At 41.0% G+C, this 16,593-nt stretch overlaps 1 protein-coding gene across 1 annotated transcript; it reads left to right on the plus strand.

Annotated features, from left to right (window-relative positions):
- Positions 1-827: 827 nt before the first annotated feature.
- On the plus strand, positions 828-15,062 carry LOC139629135 (activin receptor type-2B-like). Its single transcript, XM_071491553.1, has 11 exons — positions 828-1,308; positions 3,482-3,689; positions 6,142-6,257; positions 7,368-7,519; positions 7,778-7,921; positions 8,658-8,801; positions 10,379-10,527; positions 10,695-10,809; positions 11,310-11,448; positions 11,722-11,852; positions 12,151-15,062. Exons 1-11 carry the CDS (start codon positions 1,257-1,259, stop codon positions 12,343-12,345), a joined length of 1,545 nt encoding a protein of 514 aa, XP_071347654.1. The 5' UTR covers positions 828-1,256; the 3' UTR covers positions 12,346-15,062.
- The last annotated feature ends 1,531 nt before the right edge of the window (positions 15,063-16,593 follow it).

Genomic DNA, 16,593 nt, shown 5'->3' on the forward strand with positions numbered 1-16,593 from the left:
TTGTTTTATAATAAGAATAAAATGATTTTTGCTGTGTGGGATCTATTTTATATTTAACTCTGCATGGTGGTGGTGAAATGAGTAATTAGAACGAATAAATTTTAAATAGCATTTATTGTATCCTGTTACTCCAAATTAGGTCAGCTATTTTTAGCACTGCCACTTATGCATAAAAGATCATTCAGATAGAAAAAAAACACCTAAGAATTTATCATACCACTTGTGGGGCTGTAAGAGATATTTCTCATTGAAATAGACAAAAGCTATACTATATTACATACATATAGTGGGAGCTGATACATTTAGATTTTGAATATGTAAGTGCTGGTTCATTGAATTAGTATACTCTAAATAAAAATAGAAATACAGTCTGTATCTATAGCCTGATTATGATTTTATATGATGTTATTTCAATAACACTATTCTTAAAAACGAGTCAAACGCTCCGCTCTAGTTTATGTGTAACAGGATCTGGCAAAAAAAAAAACTATCGCTTCAACCTTTGGCTAAAATGATAAGAACAGAAAAGTAGGCTACACTATAAAATACCAACTCTGACGACAGAAAGTGCAAGTGTTATATCAGCTGGAACCGGGACTGACACTAACATGGAAAACACACAGCTCCCCCCCCCCCCCCCCCCCCCCAAACACATCGCATTCCTTTTGTTGGGAATTTATCTGATTAAAATAACGCAATAATTATCTCCACGGTGGCTGGACTAAAGTCAGCCCAGGCGTGTATATGTGCGGTGTCGCGGTAAGGTCACTCGCTGGCTGCCTGAATTCCCCTCTTTGTGTTTACACATCCGGGTTTCCCTGTTTGCAGCCCATTCCCCATTTAGAAGCCATTTTGGACACAGATCAGTAACATGCATGTAAACCCCGACCGACCTCCCGACGCAGCGGTGCTACTATTCAAGTGAAGAACCTCAAAAAGAGCGCTGGGTTTTCGCCTCGGATGGTTTCAGCGGCTTCTCCTTCGGTGTTTGGATCCTGTTTCCGATGCGAAAGGCTGCACAGATAATGGACTGAACAGCCCGACGGTCAATTAGTCGCTCCTGTTTTTCCTTTCCTCGCAACATTGTTGCACCGTCGCGGCTGCTGACACGCGCTGTGGCGGCGGCGGCGGAGAGGCTGCTGGAGGGACCGAGGCCTGTGGTCCTTTTGATCCTGGACTCATGTTTCGGACAAGCTGAGTTTTAATGTTCGCGTCGGAAAGCGGGGGAAATCTCTGTCCTGTATTTAAAACGGAACATGTCTTTTTCATGGCTGACTTGTTCACTTCTTCTGGGAACTTTATGCGCAGGTAAGCAGCTGTTGTAGGTGTAGAAATCGCAACAGTTTTTTTTTTCTTCTTCTTCTTCTTTTCGAGTCGTTCGTTCATCTAGAGGCAGACACATTTTCGTGTGTGTGTGTGTGTGTGTGTGTGTGTGTGTGTGTGTAATTGTCTGCGTTTGAAATTTCGACCCGCGAACGAGTTTAGATTTGCCAGTAGTTTAAACTTTGTTGGCAGTGGCTGCTATCGTTCAGCTGTGGGGGGGTTGTTCTCTCCACCATAATCGGCTTTTCTCCGTTTGTCGCTTAAACACATATATTTCCCCCCTCGGGATTTATCATAGCAGTAGCTGCTAATTTTATATATATATATATATATATATATATATGTATATGTATATTTTAAAAAGACATTTCAGTGTCATTAAATGTTGTATTAATGCTGAGAAATGTAAAAAAATATTCATCCACATTTAAAACTGTTGCGTCCCCCCCTCGCCTTTCTTAACAGTGGCAGAAATAGAAGGCAGCAGCTGCATCAACATCCTGAAACCTTATAGGCTGCATCTCAGGTCCGCACTCTTGTTTTGTGGTAACAGCCTGAACAAGAGCCACTCTCCCTCCTTTTGTGTTTTAATTTCAATAAATCAGTGGAGTTTGATTTGAAGAGACATCAGCTGTTGGTCTGGAGTCAGGTTGCTGTTACACACAGCTCTGATCCCAGAGCCTGTGACTCGGTACCCACTTGAAATTGAGCATGAGGGTTGTTTTTCTTTTGTTTGGCTTTTTTGTGTGTGTGTGTGTGCAACTCATATGGGTGATTGTGTTGTGTTTCACACACTGACACGCACTTACCTTGGCTCAACATGAGAAAATAGTTATTTTGAAAACAATAAGATCCACTTTCCCCCTAGTGAAATGTTTTTTTAGTTTTTCTTCGAACTGGTATAAAAATTTGATTGAGGCACAGCTGTCTCCTGTGTGGCAAATAGCTCTGTGGCTAATGCCTTTATGGTTTATAGATTAGGACTAGGAGTGTATAGTATAAGCTGCTTCTCCAGAATTCATGTTGTTGTGGTGTAAGCCTCAGTAAGTGACAGAGGGAGGGGGGCGGTTAGGGAATGATCTTGTAGTAAAAGTCCTCCCGGATCATGTGACCACAGATATCAGAAATGCCATCTTGGCTCAATGGAGCATTGAGGACCACTGCTGTGTGTGTGTGTGTGTGTGTGTGTGTGTGTGAGAGAGAGAATTATTTGTATTTACTACCTTCCTTCCTTAATTAATTAGCATGATGTTAAGTCATTGCATACATCCCTATATTACCATAATGAAGTCCATTGTATGCTGCTGGACAACTAAATGCATGGATGTGTAAGTGGATGTGTGCCTGTGAGTGTGTGTGTGTGTAATGGGTTGGTGGGGGTAACACTGGGGGATGGGCAGCCTCCTATAGGCAGGGATTTAAAGAGACAGGCACTATTTTTTTCTGTGAACAAAGATTAGCCACGAATGTCCATAAGATATTGTGAATGACGCGCACAGTCCGTGTTATCTGCTTTAGTGTTCATCTGAAACATGTCTCCTATTTGTCCCCTGAGTGTGTCCAACATTAAATCCACTGAGAGGAATAATAAAACCCTTTTCTATAAGGTATTCAACATCAGGAAACTGACAGCTATTGTTACATTTGGGCTTGGTTCCCCCTTAAAGAAGAAGGTCTTATCTGTCTTTGCAGATGTGTCATACTCCAGGAGGATGCAGGAGTCCTTATCTATAGAAGTGGCATGCTGTGTGTGTGTGTGTGTGTGTGTGTGTGTGTGTGTGTGTATATATATATATGTGTGTGTGTGTGTGTGTGTGTGTGGTGTTTCTATACCACAGCAGGGTAGATCATTGTTCTCCTATTGCCAATTAATTCCTGTCATTTTCCTCTTTTTCACTTGTTACTCCCTGAAAAGATTTTTTCGTGAATGGTTTTATGCTCAGCCACTATTCAGCAACAATTTCTTAGCCCAGAGGAACTCCCTTTTTACTACAGAGAGCTCCCAAACTTGGCCATGTGCCAGAGTGATGATAGAGGCTCTGCTTAGATATGTTTTCTTCGTGCCACTGAACGGATCCTGTGCCATATGTCTTCGTTTCCACCACTGAGTTTCAATTCATTACGTTGTGAGCTGACTGAGGCCTTCTGTCCATCTCAGGGTACAGTCTGGGCGAAGCAGAGACCCGGGAGTGTGTGTACTACAATGATAACTGGCGTACGGAGAGGACCAACCAGAGCGGCTTCGAGCGCTGCGAGGGGGAGAAGGACAAGCGACTGCACTGTTATGCCTCTTGGCTCAACTCCTCAGGGACCATCAAGCTGGTGAAGAAAGGCTGCTGGCTGGACGACTTCAACTGCTATGACAGGTCAGGTCACTGAGTGAGGTCATCCCGACCGTGCTTTTACATCTATATTCTAGGTATCTGGCTCATACCCAGATTGACTGGCAGCCTCAGCACCCACATGTAGTTCAGTGCATCTTTATTTCTATGACCTGGGGCAATTTCAGGGCCAGGCATAGCAGAGCTAGTGCTATAACAATTTGTCAATTAGCCAATAAACTGACAAAATGGCAACATTTGCTATTTGAAGCTTCTCAAATGTGACAATTAGATGTTTTCCTCATTTGCACTTGAATATCTTTCGGTTTTCACCGAGTGATCAGACAAAACAAGCAATTTAAAGATGTCACCTCACACTCTGGGAACAGCAGTTTTCACCTTTTTCTGACACTTCTAAATGAACCAAGGGATCAACAAATTTGTTAATATGGAAAATCTGCAGTTGCATCTCTTAAAATATCCCAGCTTAACAAAAACAATGACCCAAAACAAAGAGGTGAAGGATATGCACATTACCAGATTAACTGTGGCCATTTGCATATTGATTGAAAAGCTTATTTACAGTCCTTTATCTCCAACATTAGTCTCCATACACATTATTTACTTTTAATATACATGGCCCCACTTAACACGCTGCACAGGACACTGAGAATAGACTGATATCAGGCAGCAACTAATGATTATTTTCATCATCGATTAAACTATAAAATGTCAAAAAAAAAAAAAGCCCAAGGTGACCTATTCCAGTTGCTCATTTTAATGATCAATGCTTAAAACCTCACAGATATTCAATTCACAATGATATGAAACAGAAAATCAGAAAAATACACACATTTGAGAAGCTGATACTAGCAAACTTTTGCTTGTAAAGTGACTCAAAAGATAACTGGTCATCAAAAAAAAATTCACATTCATTTTCTGTCGCTACATAAATCGAATAATTGCTTCATTTTATGTATAAAACCAAACATGAACCAGAGGGCATACAGCTCACTGTGCCCACACATCTATACACACACACAAAATACACAACACAGAGTGTAAATAATTTATATGTTATGTAATACAAACTGTAGGGCCAGCCAAACAGGTTGAAGGTAGAGGAAAGTGACTTCAAAATTAAGTTTCCAATCTTGATATAAAAGCACTGATAGAAGCAGATGGGGGAGGTGGTATCCACAAGTAGAGGTTTATTTTTGGAAAATGCTTTGCAACCAGCACAGCTCCCATTTATTCTCTCAGGAAATAACCAGGTAGTCTGCAGCTCGGTGTCCGCAGCCCGCTGATGGCGGAGAGATTCGGTGGTGCCACTCAGGATTTTCTAAGTCAGGAGGAGTATTTCAAACTGGCCTTCATCATCATCAGCCAGTGCAGAGTTGTGCGGCACAATCCAACTATCTAGTCTCTGATATTCAAGCCACAGCATTTTAAATAAGCTGGAGACCTGTGGTGGCTCATGAACACGGGCTGGAGAAAAGGGGAGCTGCAACAATAGATCCGAGGTGACACAGCTGTGTATGAATTCGTGTTTTTTTTTCTTTTTGGCAGCCTTTCTGGTGTTTAATGTAAAAGTAGTTGTGAGATTGACCTGCAGTGTCTGAGTATTTCAGGGTCAAGACTGGAGTTGTTGAATAGCCGTTAAAGGACAGCTGTTTTCAGTGACTCAGTGGCTGTTGAATGGTGATCAGCATGTGACGGCGTTAAATGAAAAGCAGGTTTAAAAAAAGAAATAGCTAGAATAGGACGCATACAAATTGTAGGTTTGGACGCAGCTGCAAATATGTTGACGGTTTCCAGGGAAATTGCTCCGGCCTGAAGTGCTGTTGGCTGTAATTACACAGAGGGAATATAATGGGACCTGGGAGAGTGAATGTGCTCCCGGTCAGTTTAATCTGAGAGAAAAGCCCAGTAAAATAATGGCAGTAAATGAAAGGTGATGAACGGGTGGGCAGGTCTTAGTAAGTTAAGAGACAGTGTCACAAAGATTAATTGTGGTATTAAAGAGTTATGTTTGTGTGGTGCGAGAAATCCTGTGCTTCCTCTGAGTTTGGAACATTTGCTGACTTGATAAGAGTAATGAGGTAAAATATTCTCAATTAAAAAAAGATTTGTATCACTCTACCTTACAAAATGGAGTCTTTGCTGGTTCAAACATTGTGCAGGAGCCAACACCAAGGAGTGAAAAGGTTAAAGACATTTCAGAGAATAAATGGGGCAAATATTAAATAGTTTATATACAACAGAAGCAGAAGAGAGACACACTCATGGATTAGGTCCTTCAAGTTAAAGTCTAGGTCCTGAAATGCTGTGTTGGTTTTACTCTCATGATAGTTTGGTTCTGTTGTTAATTATTAAAACAGTTTGACATGTGTCTTGTTGCAGCATTTGGTTATCAGAGCAATAATGTAGTGTGTGTGTGTGTGTGTGTGTGTGTGTGTGTGTGTGTGTGTGTGTGTGTGTCATCTGCTGTTTTTAGGCAAGAGTGTGTCTCCATGGAGGAAAACCCTCAGGTCTTCTTCTGCTGCTGCGAGGGCAACTACTGCAATGAACGATTCACCCACCTTCCTGACATGATTGGCAGTGGCAACCGAGGTGAGCAGCAAACACATCCTACATATAGTGCAAGCACAAAAATGGGTCTTTGCTTTTCCCCTTCGATTAGTGAGAGCTGAGCTTAGTAAAAAAAAAAGAAAACAAAAAATGATTGTGACGTTATGTTTCCTTTTTACACCAGGGCTCACCAAAGATTTTTCCTGTTTGACCAGTGGTCATTACTTCAAACTAATAGTCGTCTATCCATTGTAACATTTATAATATGAATTTGATTATCTAAATGTATATCTTTGGATCATCAGAAAAGGGTTTGAGTCCCAGGCTGAGAGAGAGTGTGAGTTGCTAACACCATGCTACATTACAGAGAAATACGAAACCATAATAATGAGCTGATAACATATAAATTTTAGAAGCACACGCACAAAGACAGCTGCCTGTTAATGACACCGGCAAAAGCGGAAATGTTTGAACATGTCGGAACAACCAGACACGTTAGAGCGGGCAGCCACGCTAAGTGGCTAACGTTAGGCTGCTGAAATATTTCAAATGAGCCATGTCTTGTTGGCGGCTTCCCGCTTGTGACATCGTTTATTCGTCCTGTTTATTACATTACTACTTGGTAACATTACTGTCAAATAAACAAATTTTACTGCGACCAACCATTTGATGATCATCTTCTCATTGACTTAAGTTTGGTCAACTATCAGGGGGCAGCCCTACTTCACACATACTTTGATTTTTTTCCCTTCAAATGTTGCTAAATTATTCCTTGTTAACTTTTCAATCTCTTGCAATCTCTCTCACTGACATTGAAGTATTTTTCAATGGAAATTGAGACTAAAACCGAAGCAGTAACACAAGGTTATTTGACTTTGATGTGTGTGATATTGCAGCGTTCAGTATTTTCATGTGCACAATCCAGCTCTTATTTTCAGCCGACTTTTAAAAGACGGTCACTTGCCTGTTGTCTGTATTTCTATAGACTCTAGACATTTGTCGGTCGAGGATCAGGGTCGGCCAGTCTTGATAAAACCTTACCTTGCTCTTTTAAAATCAGTTCTCAGTCTGTGAGGGACATCTGTGATGCCGTTAACAACCTACACGCTGTAAAAACCGACATGCTATAATTATTCTGTTCCTCCTTGACAGTGAAAATCCGGCCTCCACCCCGTGTGCCGTCCCTGCTCAATGTGCTGGTGTACTCCCTGCTGCCTCTCTGTGTGCTGTCCCTGGCCCTTGTCCTGGCCTTGTGGATGTACCGCCACCGCAAACCTCCCTATGGCCATGTCGACCTTAGCGAGGTGAGACAGGCCCTGCTCAACTCTGACTGTCATCACCAGTGGCAATCTGTGACATCAGTCTTTCACTGCATGCATGTTGGGAATTTCCTCTCTGCTCATCAACCATGTCAGCTGCTTGTATTCATGCTAGCTACCCAGTTCTTTTATTTCAGTTTTTTAATATTCATGTAATATTTTAGTAGTAAGGGAAGTCAAAGTGTCACATCTTTGAGTTGAATTTGGCAGAGGAATGAGACGTTTTCCTCGTCTGTTGTTTAGGATCCAGGACCTACTCCTCCATCCCCCTTGGTGGGTCTGAAACCTCTGCAACTGCTGGAAATCAAAGCCAGGGGGCGCTTTGGTTGTGTTTGGAAGGCCCAGCTGATGAGTGAATATGTTGCTGTAAAAATCTTCCCTGTTCAGGTATGACGGCAACACTGATTGAAAGAATTTTTTTTTTTTTTTTGTTGTTGAATTTATCTTGTTTGTCGTCTCAGTTTGTGCCTGTCATGTTTTTACTTCATGTTTGAGACACGGTACTAAGAAAAACATTTATCCTGCAAACTTTGAGAAATACAGTTGTTAATTAACATTTACTGCTGTTCTGAAGGTTTTCCCAGAATCCTTAAAGGCTCACCTCTCCATCTGGATCCATCTGTTGTGTGATTTAAAGGATTTGCAGCCTGTTTCTCAAATTGCATCTGATTTTCCTCAACCAGTCAGCCGCTAACGACACATGGTTTTCCTGTTTCCTGTAATACAAGCAGAAGTGTCATTTTGTATGAAATTATAAAATAGTGGAAAGTAACTTGAGTATATACCATTATGATTATTATTGTTATCTTGATTCACATTTATCATAATTTCTGGGCACCGTCTTTGTTTAGAAAAAGAGGTGCCACTCGGGAAATGGGTTTAAATACCATTTTTTCTTTCTTTGAGGATTCTGGAAATACCTTAAAAATTTCAGGGTGTTTTCATAGATTGTCATTATCAGTTTTAAGTTGTCACTTGATTTTAATGAGAATATATAAGAGGCACAAACTGAGGCTTCCAGCTTTGTGTAACTTATAAGGGGAAGATCCCATTATTTTCCTAATAGCTTATATAAGTCATCAAGACCTAAACATACCTCTCTGTTTTGTGCATGTTCTTGTAGGATAAGCAGTCATGGCAAAATGAGCGGGACATTTTCCTGACTCCGGGGATGCGACATGAGAACATCTTGCGTTACATCGCTGCAGAAAAACACGGAAGCAACCTGGAGACGGAGCTGTGGCTCATCACAGAGTTTCATGAGAGGGTGAGGGCACGTCGACTCTTATATATCCACATACAGCAGATTAATGGTGAGGTTATAGGGCTGCTATGTTGACCAGAACTGCTTTCCAATAAAGGCAGAGGCCTTTTATTTACCTCAGCAAAAGATCCCCACAGCTTTTATTAAAGATTGGATTTTATTACTTATGACAGGTTTGCAGTACCCAGCGTCCTTTAAAGACATAGAACTGAGTTGGTTGGATTTATATAGTTTATTTTTAAGCACATAGTGTAAAAAATATAAAAGTGTGTACATCAAATGCTACTAGTATTGAAAATAGCACTAATAATACTTCAAGACCAACAGAACGTTCTATTCATTAGTCGCGTCTTAAACAATAAATGCTATAACTACAAATGTAGCATTATCATTCTGCAATGAGTTTCAAGGCTTCTCCTCACAGCACCTGTTGATCAATGGCAGTTTGTGACAAACAGTGACAAACATTAACTCAAATTGAGCCCCCTTAAAAATGTCAGTCAATTCAGTAAAAAAATGTATTCAGTCAATTGTGCTCCATCAAACACCAAAATCATTTATTTAAAAATAATCAGTAACACCATGCACACACATATGTCTGAGTGTTTGACAAACAAAGGAGGAGAAACATGTAAATATGTGAATTTACTTGTGCTGGTGGGTGGTGCAGCATGTGAGTGATGCTGATGCAGAGCCTTGTGCAGAGAGGGACTTTGCAACCCAGGTTATTTTCTGTAGCTGCAATTTACAGATGTTCCCTAAATGCCTCACATGTAGAGTATGGGTAGAGCTAGCTAGGTGGCTGCACACAGGGAAGCCTTTAGTCCCCACTCACTCACTGCAGTGCAGGTACCTCAGACCGGTGTGTGGCCAGATTATAGTTAGTTTGAAAAGAGTGAAATAAGGTGCTCTAATGTTAGCTGTTCTCAGATTTACCAAAGATGAAACAGAGATTTTATCCACCTGGACAGGTCCTAATCTACCTGGGCAGCCACCCAAATGGAGCCTGTGTATGGGAAACGCTGTGTTGGCAAACTCTTTCTTGGGGAGACAAACACATGATCAGGGGCCCCACTTAGGGGGTTTTTAGGGCAGCGGCGGTACACTGCATTCTGCCTATATGGGAGTTTTCAGTGGGTTTATAGTTGTCATTGCAAAATGTGCCAATGCGAGGGGCCATTGGGGGCCCCCTCCCAAATTTTTTTGCAGGGCCCCAACTATATTTGCATGGTTTGCTTCTGGAAACAAACACACTTGTGTCTTCTGTTTACTTGAATGTTTCCATTTTTTATCAACACTTGTAATGATACAGTATATTATATGAATTTTGACTCCTGGTGATTCTTTACCCAGCTGGCAACATGGGACCAAAATAAATGATCTATTCCCGCTCAAACAACCGTTGTCAGGGTCATACGAGACCAAGAAATGGATCAGAAATTTGATTCCTGTTCAGGTGTTAATCTTGAAAAGTGTGTGTGTGTGTGTGTGTGTGTGTGTGTGTGTGTGTGCGTGCGTGTGTGCGTGTGTGTGTGCGTGCGCGTGCGTGTGTGTGCGCGTGTGCGTGTGCGTGTGCGCAGGGCTCACTGACAGACCACCTGAAGGGTAACACTGTGACCTGGACTGAGCTGTGCCACATAGCAGAGACCATGTCCCGCGGACTGGCTTACCTTCATGAGGACATTCCCAGCTACAAGGGAGAGGGGCCAAAACCCACTATTGCACACAGGTAGGAGAATCATTAACTGGTTCTGGCTTCCTTGAATCTTGCACTAGTGCATTTTTGTGACTGTGCTCGATTTAGCAATCTTGCCCTGGAAATTCACTGACTAATTTGTGTGACTTAACGTCTCTATAATTACTGCACTGTAATGACTTTTAAAATGATTTTCCCAGGGACTTCAAGAGTAAGAATGTGATGCTTCGAGATGATTTATCTGCAATCATTGGAGACTTTGGGCTCGCTGTACGATTTGAACCAGGAAAACCTCCAGGAGACACTCATGGCCAGGTATGAAATAACCTATGTTACTACTATGATGCATGTCCAGGTAACTGTCCTCTTGATTTTGCTGATACATTCATAAAGAACTCATGCAGTTTATATCAATTTACATGTGCTGTAGTATATAATGACTTGAAGGGAGTGAAATATTTATGCAGTTGAATCATCTTTTTGTGGTCATGTGTCAAATGCCTTAAAAAACCCAGTGTTATTTATTATTATTAATGATTCATCATGGCAAGAATTCAAAACCGGCAAGAGGGGAACAGGACAAGTTTGGAGACTGCATTGCTTTAATTGGCTTGTGGTTACATAATATTAAATTGTCCTGGGGCTAGCAAGTTTCAAAACAGGCAAAACCCACAAACGTGATCCTGGTATTTATAAAAAAAAAAAAAGTTTCCAACCAACGTGACAGTATTTGCTGGGTTCCCATTAAGACATGTCTACATGTGCCCTACACTAATGCACACACTCACCTAGACTGGAATCTGTTGTCCTGCCAGGTGGGTACGAGGCGTTACATGGCTCCAGAGGTGCTGGAGGGAGCCATCAACTTCCAGCGAGACTCCTTCTTGAGGATAGACATGTATGCCATGGGCTTGGTGCTTTGGGAGCTGGTGTCCCGCTGCTCAGAGACCGACGGTGAGTCAAACAGTGCAGGAATGCGGCTTCACCCACAGGTGATAGGTCACTGTGCTTCAGGCTGACCTAATAAACAAAGGATTAGCTTTTGTTTTTGTCTGGGGAAGCCATCTGATCCAGGTCAAAGGTGCAATTTGGGTAAAGTTACTGTTTAAATACAGAACTAGTTGTTATTTTTCTATAGCCTTTCAAAATCCAAATGCGACACTATATACTTGACTTGATCTAATTTGTAATGCTTTCCATCCTGTGTCTTTAACTGTCTCTCCTCAGGTACAGTTGGTGAGTACATGCTGCCGTTCGAGGATGAAATAGGCCAGCATCCCTCCCTGGAGGATCTGCAGGACGTGGTCGTGCACAAGAAGATGCGTCCAGTCATCAAGGAGTGCTGGCTCAAACATCCCGTGAGTAACAGAGGAAGAAAAGCTCCTGTAGTTTGAACAGCGATACCAGGATGCCATGCATTTTTCCTCCAGTGAATACAGCTCGATCATTCGAGGTCATAGTTGCATGAATGAGTTATGTTTTTGTTGTTTCTGAAACTCAGTCAGTTATGTCTAAAACATTAGGCCATGGAGAGAGTGAGGAATTTCTGCCCTATTGGATTCATCTTTACTTAACGTTTGCACAAAATTTTTTTCATAAAACTGGAACATAGATCTACAAACTTACTCTCCTGTAATTCCTGGTTTGTGACGACAGGGTTTGAGCCAGATGAGCGAGACCATTGAGGAATGCTGGGACCATGACGCCGAGGCAAGATTGTCGGCCGGCTGCGTGGAGGAGCGCATCGGCCAAATCGCCAGGATGATCAGCAGCACTACCTCAGACAGCCCCGTCTCCATTGTTACGTCTCTCACCAACGAGGACCTACCTCCCAAAGAGTCCAGCACCTGAACGGGTGACACCATCCTATCACCTGAGCTCCTGACTTTTTATTTTTCAAACCCAAACTCAGCGGATCTCCGTGAATATTTAAAAACATAAGAAAACAACTAGCAACTTGAATGCAGCTGCTATTTTATCCCAATACTGGTATTTTTTTTTTCTTCCTGTTTTTAATGTTTTCAGTGTTTAAAGTCGGATCTTACTAACACATCCACCTGCTGTAGTTTTGAAGTAGTAATAAGCTATGCGATGGGCACATCTGATAACACCCATGTGTCAAATCTTAAATGTTGTCATTACCTCATGTATTTCATTTGTGTTAGTCTGTTTTTATTACCTCATGAGTTGTTCTCGTTTTCATTTTCCTGTCTTGGTCATGATCGTCTGCGGCCAAATGAAATGAATCTTTGCTCCAAACCTCGGACGACCTGCTGCACACCTCGGAGGAACCGTTTTGAGACTGTTAGAAAAATATATTCATCTTCCTCAGGGGTTGAAGCTTCTCTGTTTTTTTTTTTTTTTTTTTTTTTTCCCCAACTCGAGTGTCCTCCCTTATTTTAAACTCATGAATGCGTCAGAATGGGAAAAAAAAGGATCAAAAACATCGGAGCACAGCTGTTTTATTGTAAGGGAGGGAGCTGGAACGGAAGCTGAGCAGTTGTATTGGACATTTTGAACTTTTTGAAGATTTGGGACGAGTGTCTTGTCCCCCGGGGAACTACCTCTCAGGTATCCAGTAGGCTTCTTTGAAATATTTTCTCTAATTTGAGAGCCAAGCTATCCAGCTAGCTATCATGGACATATTCCTGGATTTTTCTTTTGTTTTGTTTTTTAATTGTAAAAATTCAGAGTTACTCCTTTGCCAGTGCCAGGGGCATTGACGGATGCTGTCTGGAGTTGCAATGTTACACATTCTTGATTTTAACTGTCTGCGTGAGTGTGTGTGTGTGTGTGCGTGTGTGCGTGCATGTGGGCAAGAATTGAAGACTAAATGATATGAGATGGATAGAAGGTGTTTTTAAAGTAAGAATCATGGACAGGTATTTGGGCTTTATCCTTGCGAGGGCCATACTTGAGTAAGCAACATGTCTGTTTTTAATTTTCATGGGTGTTTGTTCAGTTGACTCAGCCGGACACCAGTCCCCCAGATACCTCAGTCACTGTACGTCATGCAAGGAGAGCTCAAATGGTTGCCTTTGTCTCAAATGCAATGCCATAGTTGTACCATAACATGAATACCATACATTGAATGTCCGTTATGCTGCTGTGACTATTCCAGGATACTCAAGGATTTGTAGATGTACATGTATTCTTTGTTAATATAACGCTAACAGGTGATAACTATCCATGATATTATGTGAGGCTAATATTCTGTTTTTGTGTTTTTTGACTGGGTAAGCCCTCAGCTGCTTACTCCTCCAGACTGACCTCAGATATTCTGACAAGTACCTCAGGCTTTTTCTACATGTATATCAAGTTGTGTTATGTATTTTATTGTGTTTTTAGTAGTTGAGATATTTTATTGCCGGTTGGGCCTCTTTGTCTGTGGAGATTTTTTTTTTTTTTTTTTTTTTTTTTTTTTTTTAAAAAGAGCCTGACCAGTTGTCACGGTGTTAATGCTGTACAAACCTAAAAGAAGAGAGGCAGATTCTTGTAAATAGACGTGCACACACAGTTGCAGAACACTGATCTGTTTTATTAAAAAAAAAAAACAAAATCAGGGCATTACAGTTCTCATTTCACAGAAACAGAAAGGGATTTCTCAGTTCCACCTCTACATATTTGAAACTAGCCCTGTGAGAGAGAGAATGGTGGTTCTGTTACTGATTTCTATGAATAATGGTATCAGTTCTCTGGATCAGAAGCTGTGTAGGTAGCACTTGCATCAGAAATATTTAGTGAAAAAAAAAAAAAAAAAAAAAAAAATCCTAATGGTTCGGGGCAGGTGGCTTCTGTGATTGTCCACTTGTTTGTAATGCCAGTTTGAACAGTATTACCTCAATATTAACCCGCTGATGTGATGTTCAGACCTGTTCAGTGATAGTTTAGCCACATTGGACAACACACAGGCTCATCTGTTGTGGTTTGATTAGTGCTGTGGAAAGATGGTGATTTTTTTTTTTTTATTTTTGACCGTGGTCTGTAACGCTTGCTCCTGTGCAGTTTTGGTAAAGAACATGTGGAACAAAAAACATCAGTCAATACAGAACAATGTTTTTAGTGTTTGGAAATCATCGAAGTGTCTATAACCACATGATTGATTGACTTTGATAATGCAGCCCCATTAGGACTAATATAAACAGTGGCATGCACGTGGTCCAAGGGTCCAGCAATATTTATTATACAGCAATATTTGAATCTCACAAGTCATTAAACTCAGCTGTGACTTAGCAGTTTTCTCTGCGGATCAATGACATACATCTCACCACGACTGGATCATGTTCTGATGAGGACACATGTCCAAGATGTGTCCTCGTAGACATGTCCTGATAGAAAAAAAAAATGCTGCGGGTTGAATTTTTTTGTGTGTGAGCTGAACGTGAGCCAGGTGCTTTCACGTATTGTGCCAGAAAAACAACGATCGCGTAGGAAAATGCTGCTGTGATCTTGTGGTAACCTCCAAATGCTGTCTTACACCCAGCTCTTCTGAACAGAAAAACCAGTTACCTCATGCAGTACTTCGTTAGTAACACTAACATGGAGTCAGTCTCATCTTCAAAATAAAATTTAAAAAAAAAAAAAAAAAAACAAAACAAAAAAAAAAAGAAAGTATCAATTATTGTGTATATATCAACTTGACAAATGTTAAGGGTTTCTTCCTTCTCATGTGTGAATCCTGTGAAAGCAAAGCCTGTTTTTTTGATTTACAGTCAACATATTGTTCATTTCTTGTAGTGTGAATGGATGTTGGACTGAATCGTGTGACCTTCCCTGTTTATATGTGAACTGTGTGTGCGCGCGTGAGAGTGTGTGTTAAGTGAATGTTGGTTGGTTTCACTAAAACAGTACGAATGGTAACTTTATCTGTGAGTTGAAATGCTTAGAAATATAAACTAGATGAGAATACATCCATCTTTTGTATATTAAAATAAAGACAAACACTGATTAACCATGAAAATGGAATTCTTTGATTTTTATTTATTTATATTTTTGAGTTCACATCTGTTTTGCCATGTTTACACACTCTTACACAACGTCACCTCAACATAAAAACAAGTTTCAACTGATAAAACCAAGAGAGAGGTTGGTATTTTGATGAATCAGATTAAAATACAGAAAGCTTTATATATATATATATATATATATATATATATATATATATAACCAGGGGTGAAAGTAGTTTTAAATTCAAAACTTCATGCATTTTAAAAAAGCAAAGTCAAAAACCAAACAAGCAAATAAAAACATTTCAATATTTTACTGTACTCCCAGTACAATAAATCAAACGCACCGATCCCCTCTGCAGCCGCTGTGTTGCGGAAGTAGACGCGCATGCGCAGTCACGTACTGCTGAGAGCGGGCCCGGATCCGTCGCTCACAGTTTGTTCCAGCTGTTTCTCTGCGCTGTCGAGATTGAACGAAACGACATGAAACACAGCTGCTTATGCTGCTGTTGGTTTTATTTGGGGCGTTTTGCAATGAATGGAAAGACATTAAACGAATAAGCGAATAATTTTACTTTAAAGTATTTAGTTATTTAGTTTTGCAAGATTTTATTTTACTTTTTTCTATTTTCTATTTCAAGTTTTTAAATTTTGCTCATGAATTAAATTCCCATTTAAAAGTGGTCTGAATTGAGGCACATGTGCCCTACCCCTCCCTCTGCGGCTCCCCTCCCCGGCCACCGTAGTTGCGCAGATCGGGAGGACAGCGGAGCAGCGCTTCTGTCTCACCTGTCCTCACCGGGGACAGGTAAGGATTGTGTTTGTCCTAAGCCTCTTTTGGTCACTGTTGTGAAGTTAAACTACTAATAAAACAGCTCACAGACAGCCGGACTCGGGCAATAGCCCTCCATTAGGCCTAACACCAGACTAGGTCAAAATATGCGCGGACCCACGGTCAAATCCTGATTTTATAACCGCGACGTCGTCTGACAAAATAACCGAGCGCATAAATTAAAGACAAAGACGGTGCTGTGAGTTCGGCTGTATGCACTTACAAGATAACTTCTTAGAGGGAAAGTTAGAAGAGACAGACTGTTTATTTTGTCACTGGAAGAGAGCACAGCCTCCCTCTGCAATTTAGCCTTAATTTACC

This window comes from Trachinotus anak, unplaced genomic scaffold (assembly GCF_046630095.1).
Source record: "Trachinotus anak isolate AG129_WGS33_773 ecotype Australia unplaced genomic scaffold, CSIRO_AGI_Tana_v1 ptg000012l, whole genome shotgun sequence".
Taxonomy (NCBI): domain Eukaryota; kingdom Metazoa; phylum Chordata; class Actinopteri; order Carangiformes; family Carangidae; genus Trachinotus; species Trachinotus anak.

Coding starts and splice junctions, on each gene's coding strand:
- LOC139629135 (XM_071491553.1), top strand. CDS start 1,257: ATGTCTTTTTCATGGCTGACTTGTTCACTTCTTCTGGGAACTTTATGC. Junction 7,922..8,657: donor TAAAAATCTTCCCTGTTCAG/GTATGACGGCAA, acceptor ATGTTCTTGTAG/GATAAGCAGTCATGGCAAAA. Junction 10,810..11,309: donor CAGGAGACACTCATGGCCAG/GTATGAAATAAC, acceptor TTGTCCTGCCAG/GTGGGTACGAGGCGTTACAT.